Source organism: Rhyacophila brunnea, unplaced genomic scaffold, assembly GCF_057557595.1.
Source record: "Rhyacophila brunnea isolate RB1 unplaced genomic scaffold, BYU_Rbru_1.0 scaffold_9, whole genome shotgun sequence".
Classification (NCBI taxonomy): Eukaryota; Metazoa; Arthropoda; class Insecta; order Trichoptera; family Rhyacophilidae; genus Rhyacophila; species Rhyacophila brunnea.
Window position 1 is genome coordinate 37446482 of NW_028233361.1, and position 11186 is coordinate 37457667.

The window sequence follows — 11186 nt, forward strand, 5'->3', positions numbered from 1 at the left end:
AAATATTTTAATTTTTTTTTTGTGATCTTAATAGTATTTATGGAACAGTAAAATGCACAAATATTTTTTCTCATGACTGGTTCTATCTCGGGTCTCAAGAGGTTATATGTTACTATAATATACACATAGTTGTTTTTGTGAATCGTGGTTTTTGAACCTTACACATAGCTGTTTTTTATTTTTTGAAATAACTTCGGAGCGAGTTTACCCAACACATAGATCATTTTACTGGCCTATAGAGAAAAAAATAAGGAATGACTTGGTATTTAAAAGTCATTTTTGATAAAAGTGACACATAGATGGTTTTGCTAAAACGGTGACGATACACTAAATATTTAAAAAATATTTTCGATACTACAACACTGATAATATTGACCTGTCAGTTGATCTGTCAAAACCACGTCTTTATTCAAAATAGTGGATACTTTTAGAATGTTCTCAATTCTATTATGTTGTCTAATAAATGCCTATGAGATGAATGATGGTTCTCAATCATTTATGGTGAAATTTGAAAGACGTTAACAAAGAAATTGAACAAAGACGATGGTGGGTAGTGATTGTCTGTAAAGCCATAAACCTACTGTATTGTATTCCTTTCAAAAAATAAAATAAAACACCGTGTATTATAATTCGCATGTTTTATTCTGCGATTAAAATTGATAATACTTCTAAATTTTCATTAAAACATCCTACCATAATTAATTTTCTATAAGTAGTAAGTACTATTATTTCTTGGTGGATAACCATACTCACTACTAGTTAATAAAACACATACTAGCGTATTTATTTTGATATGTATTTCATAATTAAGTATATAAGTAGGTACTTATTTGTAGGTATTGTACTTTAAAACATTAGTATCGAAAGCAAATACACTGTAATAATAATAATGGTGTTAAAAAATACCTAGTAAGACAGTAAAAGTATCTTTTTATTTATTTCTTTATTACACACCACAACAGGCCGTGAAGCCCAATAATAGTGGTAAAACTCCCAGGCTTCAGGAATTTACATATTAGATTATGTAAATATATTTTGACCTCACTGGGAATCGAACCCAGAACTACGGGATGGAAGTCCAGCGCCTTACGGGCAATTCAACAATGCATGTTTACTATATTTCAATATGTTGTAAATAACAACAATCCGTATCAATTGTTTATTTACCACTGTTGAAGTCCATACTTATTGCTTGAAGATGCCGAAAGACGAATCCTGGGTTGCTAAAAACTATTCAAATTTTATCACTTATCCCAAGTCCACAATATTACAGTTAGGTATTTAGTTTTCTTTATTTCTATTATAATATTGTTCATCATTATTTAAAATACCTAATGTTATATTTTACATATTTTTTTTACAAAATATTGTCCTCCATTAATTGATTAAGTACCTATATACCTACCTATAATAGATCACCGTCTCCCAACCTATATGCCACGGCACATTAGTATGCTGCAAGAAGTTTCTAGGTGTGCCGCGAAAGAATTGATTTTAAAATTTTGTCAGAATTAGTGCAAGACAGATGAAAACCTTTGCATCATTACATATGATCATATTATCAAATGTACAAGTTTAACCATATATGACGCCCTAAAGGGGGGGGGGGGGGGGGAAATCGGTTATAATTTTGATGATTTGTTACGATGAGGAAAGGGGGGGGGAGTTATATAAAATGCGTCACAAAACCAGCTCAATTTTTTCTAAGTATATATTTTATCAAAATTTACCATTCCCAACGGATTTTAGGCAGAGTAGTCAAATATTTTATCACGAAGTATGGCACTACGAGGAGGGGGTCAAAAATTACCGAAAATCGTGTCACGTCATTTATTGACTACCCCTATGATATAAGATAGCAAAGTTAACGTAATGATTCTTATCGAAAATTTGAAATTATTTAAGATTATCAATAATTGAAATAGTAATCGGTGACTAATAATATGATAAATAATATTTTGGTTAAGTATAGATAACAAAAAAATCACAGAGCTACCTATCTATCGATATAGGAATAGGTAATAATTATCATTTTCGATATACATCAGTGTTCCCTAGACTCGTATTCGCAAAATATATTGCATTATTGTGTAATGTAGGAGAGATAACACAATGAAAATATTCTAAAATCGAATACCTCTTTCGAAATATTTCATCTCGATCAAATGAAATCAAAAAAATATTATGTAGATTTGTGTAGATCGATAGATGTGGTGATAGAGAATTCGCGGAAAATTATTAAAAATCTTAATTCCCATTTTTCTTGAAATTGTTTATGAAATTCTCAATAATTAGAGATTTTTTCACAACAAAATGTCACGAGTGTTACTGACTGAACATTGCTACCATTGTGAACACAGTACATTATATTGAATGCATGTAAGTACAAAGAACTAGCGATAGCGTGCGACTTAGCGCTCTAGCGTCCGCGTGAAATTAGCATATTAAAAATATACAAAATGAATAAATAAATAAATAGAATAATTCAATTTAATGTTTTAATGAGATACACAACGGTTAGATCTAGGCGTGAGCCCACCTATCAATATGTTTCATTCATATGAATATCCAGTAAGTGACTTTAGATAGATACTGACATCTGACCGTTTTACTTAGTGTGTTATTTTTTAGAAGTTTTATATAGTAACTTCGGTACCTTTTGAGATATTAATATCAAGAATGGTGAAACTCTACTAAATTGGTACACAGCTTCATCGGTGAAGGTTTCAGACAATCGTTAACAAAAATATTAGTTTTTTTTTGGGGAAGTTTGTATAAAGACCTCATGTTTGGATTACTACAAAATGTATTATATTATAAACTATAATCCACGCAATTTTCGTGAATATCGGTCCAATAGTTATGAACAACAGACAGTCAAGAATATAAAAACAATGTGCTTAGATGGAATGGATGGATGGATGGATTTGCATGGAAATAGTCAAAATTATCAAAGTGCAAATATTTTTAAATCATGGACATGCACTTAATTTCTCATATTTTTTAAATCGTATCATTACGTAAAAGATAAAAACAACTCGAATCAATTTTAAATAAAAAGATAAAAAATAGTTGTTCGGAAAAGCTGGAAAAACTCTCGGATCTGGTTCTGTCTCATTAAAATATGTTTTTTAATATCTGTTACAATGTCATATTATATATTATTATAATATAACAATATTTGGCAGAATTTGAGCAATATAATTATAATTGTATAAGCAGCATGTGTACAAGCTTGTCCAGTGCAAAGGAGGCCTTCCCAAATGTTTACTAAAAATAAACTTTCAAACTTTCAATTAATTATATTGATACCTATAAGTTTTGTACTATTCCATTTGAGTCGTTTTTTGTGACCGATTTCGCCTCTTTTAAACATATTTTTTATCAATAATTATAATTTATTATAATATGATTATAGCCCGGGCCGCAAAAAACGAATTAAATACTAGAATAGTACAAAATTTAAATCAATTAGAATTATAATTCAAATTCCATCGAGCACTTTCGGTCGATAGTTTTATTTTTTAAAACTTTAGATATCAGTGGGTCTATTCTATTCTATACTTATCGACCGCTAATGTGATAAAGTGATAAATATTATCAAACTTAGGGTAGGTTTGTATCAAAGTATTAGCACTTATTGTAACAATTACAATAAGTTTTTTAACATCAGCAAGAGAGGTGCTGTTAAAATATAGCACTTATTGCAACTTTTGCGGTTATTCCTTATGTTCTTTGGTGTTATATTATAATCGCCATTATTTAGTATTAGCCATCCAGCTCAATATGTATGGACCAATGACATTAATATGGACGAAGCATCTGGAAAAATAAATGACACTCACTTTTTTTGTCGGGTCTGCCGAATGGCATAATCTGTTCTAACGCCATTACAATAAAGGTGATATTGCTATAAATTCCCGAAACTTTTTGTCGGGTCTGCCGAATGGTTCGGTTCGAACAGGTTCGCTCAAACGAACATTGATACTAGAAACACTGTTCTAACGCCGTTACAATAAAGGTGATATTGCTATAAGTTCCCGATGCGTGATATCGCATAATGGATAGTGCGTAACGTCTACCGATGCACGTGCGAATGTCACTATGGGCGAATTTACTTGCTAGCTACTGTATTGAGTGCGTCGTCCATTAATAATGTCATTGGTATGGACAGACACACAGTCAAATAAAATCGTTTTTACTATAGCATAAACCGCGTGTTTTTATTTTTGCTCCAGCAGCGTTTTCCCGCCAAAACGTTATTTTATCTCCGCGGTTGTCGTTGGTTGGGAACACCTACAGTAATTTATTAGTGGAATTATTAGTATAATTAAAAATAGCTTTTAACCTAGGAAAATAATATTAAAACAAAATATTTGGCCACGGGCCAAACACCAATTGGTTTTACATAAGATTTTTTTTCGCCGTAACTTCTGACAATGTCATTACCGCGAAATCTTTCATCAAGCAGGTTGCTACACAATCGTTTTTTGAAAATAGAACGAATTAATCAATAGACAATCGACGCTATAAACATAAACTGTAATTATTATTTATTTATTTATAATATATCAAAATAATCTGTGGTGCGTGATAATTAATTTTCTAATGGGATTCTTAGCATGCGAGGCGTTGCGAAATCGTTTAAATTAACGTTGGCCCGCTGCATAATGAAACGACCGTGAATTGTATTTTCGGATTCTGTTGCATCCTATCATCTTGGCTGTTCACTATTTATTTTAATGCACTTTTGTAATGAAGTGTCCCCGTGTCGGATGGCAATAAGTTTCAATTTTTACAAGCACATTTTGTAAACCATACTATAGGTAAAATTGTCTACTCATTTTAATAATTATTTAATATAATTTCACCACAAAACGTGCACTGTGCAGTGATCCTATTGTGACTTTTCTATTATGTTTTCGGTTATCTATGGTCATATTATTAATATCCATCAAATATAATGTTTGAGGCTTTCACGGTGGTTTTTTATCGTAGTAGATTTTTTGGTTTCCACCGTGTGTCCTTCTTCCTTCTTCACTCAACGTTTCGGGCTCGTTGCAGAGGCCATTATCAAGAGATGATATGTTTAAAAGAGTTTGCAACGAGCTCGAAACGTCGAGTGAAGAAGGAAGTAGGACACACAGTGGAAACCCAAAAATCTACTACGATCCATCAAATAATGCTATTTTTTTGTAACTTTAAAATTTCAATCTCAGCTCTAAACAAATGTTTAAGAGCATACTTCAATGAAAGTCGAGCTGTGAACACGTCAATTTGTTTTGTGATGGTGACGGGGGAATGAATTCTCAAATCGTGTAAAGATTACTAAAAAACGTTACCCATTTACTTGAAAAAGAAAACATGTCAATGAATATATTATTATTATTATTATTACGAATAGAACAATAAACATAACATTAAATGGACGCATTTTGAATTTTTATGATAAATTATGTTTGTTGTGCACGCGTCATTTGCACAAACTTCGCGTCGCGTACTCACGATCGTTTTAGACCATGCCCCAGCTGAAGTATAGCATTAATAAAACTGTTAACGTGTGTCCTAGTACATATTTGCATTAATCATTTACTTATATAGCTTTTGTGAAATTAATAGAAACAAATTATTAATCACTAATTCGTAAAGAAATGATTAAATCTTAACTTATTCTTGTATGGAATGACATCGATTGTTACCATGTTCATTTTATTACAAAACCGATGAATCGTATTCATTCATTTTATTATGATAAAAATCGCGTCATCAATAATAATTATTATGAATGAGTTATGCACGCATATGCATGTATTTTTAAACGTATACCTACCAACTTTAATTGAATTGTAATTATTGAATTGTTGTAATCTATGTATACGCTCGTTAGTAAATTAGACACCAGTGGGTGTATTCTATACTTATCGACCGCTAAAGTGATAAACATTATCAAACTTAGTGTAGGTTTGTATCAAAGTATTAGCACTTATTGTAACAATAAAATTTCAACCAACTTATTGTAATTGTTACAATAAGTGCTAATACTTTGATACAAACTTACCCTAAGTTTGATAATATTTATCACTTTAGCGGTTGATAAGACAAGTATAGAATAGATCCACCGATGTTAGAATACAACATAACAATTAAAAATAATCTACACTTTTTAAAACATGTTAAATAATAAAGTAAAACTAATAAAAATATGTATAGGTAGTTATAAAGTATTTTAAATTCGTGATATAATAGTAGGTAATTAATTTTGTAAAACAATACATCACTATTATTCTTTGCGCAATAATATAATGTATTCAACTTTATTTTATTTCTGCGTTAATATTGCGGGCGTGAATAGATAGGCCAAGGCTCAAAAAACGAACAAAACATCAGATATTTTTATGTAAATTTGAATAAACATCGATAATTATTTTAACAATTTCAGATGCCCGCATTGGAGGTTACCTCGGAAATATATTCCGAATATAATTACAAAACATCCCAAGGACCGATTATAACCGGCAGTAAGTTGACAAAACAACAATAACAACCGAATTTTAAAATCTGAAAATAAAAATTTGAATTGCGATGCACTTCCGGCAGATTTTTTGTAGCCGTCATGTTGGCAACCTTGAACTTAAAAAGTATTTTTAATTTCGCGCGTTTTTATACCAAATTTAAATATACACCAACATGACAATAATCAATAAAATTATTAATCACACAAATAAAATCATAGTTGTAATAATTTATTAGGCTACTAAACACGAAAATGTTAACTTTTCATTTTCAGATGTGGTCTCAGAGTTTCCCTTTGATTATCCAAATGAAACATCAAATTTAAAGTGTGACGAGGATGGAGATATTTTGGTGGAGAATATCAAAAAAGGGGCAGTACAAATAGGTAGGTAATTAATATTGGTAGGTATTCACAACATACCTTAGTCAATATGTATGTACATTGTATTACAGATTATAATTATACGTATACAAAGACCTTTCCACAAAATTGGAAAAAAATGTATGGCTTCCAAGGCCTGAACAAAAATGAACCATAAGTGCGAGTGAGTAATCATTCGGCACGCTTATATCTCCGCTCTATGCGTTAGGGTAAGATAGAATTCCTTCGGCTGAATTTTAAAAATATGAAAACGTCGCCGGAAAAAGTTGGTTTGGCTGATTACATGCATTTAAAATCTGCGAGCGCCTGTTGCTGAAATTTATTGTTTTTGTGTTAAATATAAAGTTAATTTTTAGTTATTTTAATATAACATAATATTATGGTTAACTATGCTGTGTTTAAATTTGGTGGTCGTACTGAGAAGCAACACGATGGTATAACGTTTCATAGTGTTGATAATAATAAAATCGTTGTTCTACTGTGCGTTATACCCTAGAAATGCGGCTTCATTTTGCTTAAAAATAGGCCCTCTATATAAATCATTACTCTGGGTGGCTTCTTCTAGACAAAGTATATTTTTTTATAGTTATAATGAGTATTAATTTTATTGTGTTCATTCCTGACTCCACCAAAATAAGTCTAACTGTCATGAAAAACTTTCAGAATGACAATGATTTAAAAAATATATTATTTTCAGAGCATAGCATGTCGACAATACTTCCACTGGTTGGTCTCCAAGTTTGGAGAGGAGCTCTCTTATTGGGTGATCTGGCATTGTACTGGGGGCAGACGGGTCGCCTTGCAAACTCCACCATTTTAGAATTGGGCGCCGGGACAGGGCTCACCTCTTTTATCGCAGCTATGTACTCAAAGAAAGTTGTGTGCACAGGTTGGTAACAGAATAGTAATCCGACATTGAATATACTTTAATTCAAAGTGTTATGAAATCATCATTGGTGATATTTTTTCATCTTAAAAAATTATAACAATGTATTTGCGCCTCCGGAGAGACAAATGTGGAGCCCTCAGGGTTGAACACCTTTTTACTTTATAAAATATCACTGTTTAAACTGGTTAAAACTGAAATGGTCCTGTGGTGGTAAACTGATGACTTAATCTGGCGACAATAGGTACTGGTGAAAAACCATTAAAATTTGCTATTTTGTTCATATATAAACAGACAGTTTGAGCACCCAAAGCACAAAAAACAACACATTCTTAAGTTTTAAATGATATATAATAAAATTAAAAGTTGCTAATGTACTAATTTAAGTGTTCGTTTTGTTTTGCAGATGTGGACATGGGTGGGATCTTAGATTTAATAAAATTAAACGCTGACAGAAACAAGACTTTTATGAAATCGCAATTTTTAGTTTGCGATTTAGATTTTACCAAAGACTTCTCCAAACAAATTCAGAATGAATTATCAGCGGTGGACATTGTTTTTGCAGCTGACGGTATGCCTATTTTTATTTTGTTATAACATCAATAATGGTTTATGATTTCAACACATTGTTACAAAACCTATAATGGTGTATAAATAACATAAACAATATTCACATTAGCCTTTCCTACTTTGTGTGCAAGGAAAAAATAGCATATGAATTAATGGTTAAGTGTTTCCTCAATTAAATTTGTCACCAAAAGACCTATATAATATAATATACTATGTTCGTATGGATACATAGCTTATTTCTTTCAATTACCTCAACAATTCTGCATTGTTTTACTCTACAATTCCTTCGGAAACACAACAACAAAAATATATCAGCAATAACAATGTTTTTCACTTTCAACAGTCAATATATTATGGGTTCCGTGAACTCATTCAGTTCATTGGTAGTGACTGCAAGTAATAATTTTTTTGTAGTATATTGTTGACTTTAGTGTCTATATGCATCGAACGAGCAACCTTTGGATATGAATATTGTATGTAAATCAACTAGACTCTAGACAAGTGTTTTCTGACCTGGGTTCCACAAGTATCCACTAAATTATTATATTATTATAAGAGTGTATTGTATTTTCTCCAATAGATGAAAGCTTTTATTTTAGTCATCCGAAATTCAAACAAATTAACATTTCTGAACTGAACTTCGATGGTTTGATTATCCTTTAAATTCTGGAGCAAATCTTAATTGGAGAAATATCTTGTGACATACTTGCCTATCACTTACAGTACACTGATTGAGAACTTCTGCTCTAGAGGGCAATATATATGATTTCAAATTAATCTTTACTTTTTCACCAGTCATCGTCATCAGCCATTGCCGGACGAAGGCCTCCCCTTAGCTCCTTCCATTCTCCTTGGTCCGTAATTCTTCACTGGCACTAAACAAAATCCACTAAACTTCACGATCTCGTCAATCCAGCGAGTTTTAGACATTCCTATGGTTGTTTAGTGCTCATTGGATACCACTATGTAACAGCATTAATTGTCTAATGATTATCTACTCACCGGGAGACATGTCCAGCCCATTGTCATTTCCTCTGCTTATTACATCGCGTACTCTTGTCTACCTCCTTATCCAGTGATTTCTTTGCGGTCTTTCCGCATTATGCCCAACATGCAGTTCTCCGTGTAATGTTGCGCTACTACAAATATTTGGTTTTTTCTTACATTACATTCTTCCACCCGTATTTATTACAAAATATTTTAAAAGAGGGTTGTGGTTTTTGTTTAGTTATATTATGTTAATTTTTAATTCAAATAAGTTGGATCCATTTTGTGATTAAATTAAGCTATTATACATTTTGTATTGTAGTGATCTACGATGACAGACTGACCGAGAAGTTTATGGAGATCTTGGAGAAGCTTTTGAACACTCCACCAATGAAAAAAATCCTTATCGCGTTGGAGAAGAGGTACGTCTTCACGCTGGAGAATATGGAGTCGGTGGCGCCGTGTTACGAGACATTCCTCAGCCTGTTAGATAAAGCCAAGTGCAAAAACATCAAGCACGAGTGGAAAATCGAGCAGCTGCCCACAGACTTCCCGCAGTATTTCAAATATGACCGAGTCAAAGAGCTGGTCATATGGCAGATATCTTCGGGAAAGTTTTAACGTAGATCTTTATTAGTTTCAAATTATTGTGCTGTCTGAAAGTGTGGCTATCCATGGCCTTGTATATTTAATTTTTGTACAAATATTTAAGGGCCCGAGTGCCGTATAACCAGCGCTCGAAATGGAGAAGTTTACGAATCGGAGCGCTTGACAATTTTCTGAAGATATTTACATAGTTATCAAATTTTATGTGTATATTATCTAGCTCAGACGGTCAAATTATTTTTTCCACGAGACAGAGCGATAATTATACCGATTTCACGAACCGGAACCGCGCTCCGGTCATTTCGAGCTCTGCATATAACCATTGAAAATGAAGAGTTCTTTGTGAGCGTAGTCAGACCAGTTTATAGACTTTGTAGGAAACATGCATAATATGTCATTATGATCTCCTGTCTTATCTCATCTTAAAAATGAACATGTCACGATTATAATAAAATATATTAAAACCCTTATTCTGGGGAATGGAACAACTGGACGCCAGGTCAATTGAATGCCGCATTGTCGTAGACACGAATACAGAACGTAGACGAAGAATTTTAATCAGTATCTATCTACTACTTAGTAGTTTTAATTCATGCTACTGTTAACATAATATTTTTGTTTATTGCGGATTGAAAATTACGATGCCTAAGGCTTTATATAAAAATAAAAAACTCTTTTTTCGTTGGAACTTAAACATATGCACGATTAAATCATTATTTACGTGTGCATATTTAAATTCTCACCAACTATTAAATCATAATATAATAATATTAAATGTCTATTTATTTTCGAATTGCGTGGCGTCCAGTTGTCCCGGCGTCAAATTGTCCTTTACCCTTATTCTAAATTTCAAATGATGACTTTTATAATAACACCCTTTTATGGTAATGATATAATATATGTTTTTACACACATGGGCCCTTAAATAATTGCATTTATTGTTAGTACTGTAATAAAAACTGATGAATTACTGTTACTTCTAATATATATGCTAATAAATTAAAATTATATTTTGTATGAAATTAATGTCTGCTCATTTTATTACCACCAAAGTTACCGCTGAGCGTCAAAATAATCTAGTGCATCAGTCCCTTGATGACAATGAATGTTTAATAATAAATTCATTTCACAATTTTACTTGAATGTATAGAGAATCTACAACAAAGGCTTTGAAATTCACATAAAATTTTTGCTTGGTGTTTTACACTAGAGGTGGGAAAACTGGTCGATTTTGAAGACTTA

General features: G+C 32.0%; 1 protein-coding gene across 3 annotated transcripts; it reads left to right on the forward strand.

The window, feature by feature from the left end:
• The first annotated feature begins 358 nt into the window (after positions 1-358).
• LOC147063592 (methyltransferase-like protein 22) lies at positions 359-10161 on the forward strand. 3 transcript variants are annotated; one of them, XM_085959539.1, is made up of 6 exons: positions 359-546; positions 6440-6518; positions 6788-6898; positions 7593-7784; positions 8188-8352; positions 9661-10161. In XM_085959539.1, the coding sequence occupies exons 1-6, from the start codon at positions 544-546 to the stop codon at positions 9957-9959; spliced, it is 849 nt and encodes a 282-aa protein (XP_085815665.1). In that variant the 5' UTR covers positions 359-543; the 3' UTR covers positions 9960-10161. The 3 variants fall into 3 exon arrangements, with proteins under 3 accessions (XP_085815665.1, XP_085815664.1, XP_085815666.1); XM_085959538.1 differs by lacking the exon at positions 359-546 and adding an exon at positions 4407-4542; XM_085959540.1 differs by lacking the exon at positions 359-546 and adding an exon at positions 4782-4826.
• The last annotated feature ends 1025 nt before the right edge of the window (positions 10162-11186 follow it).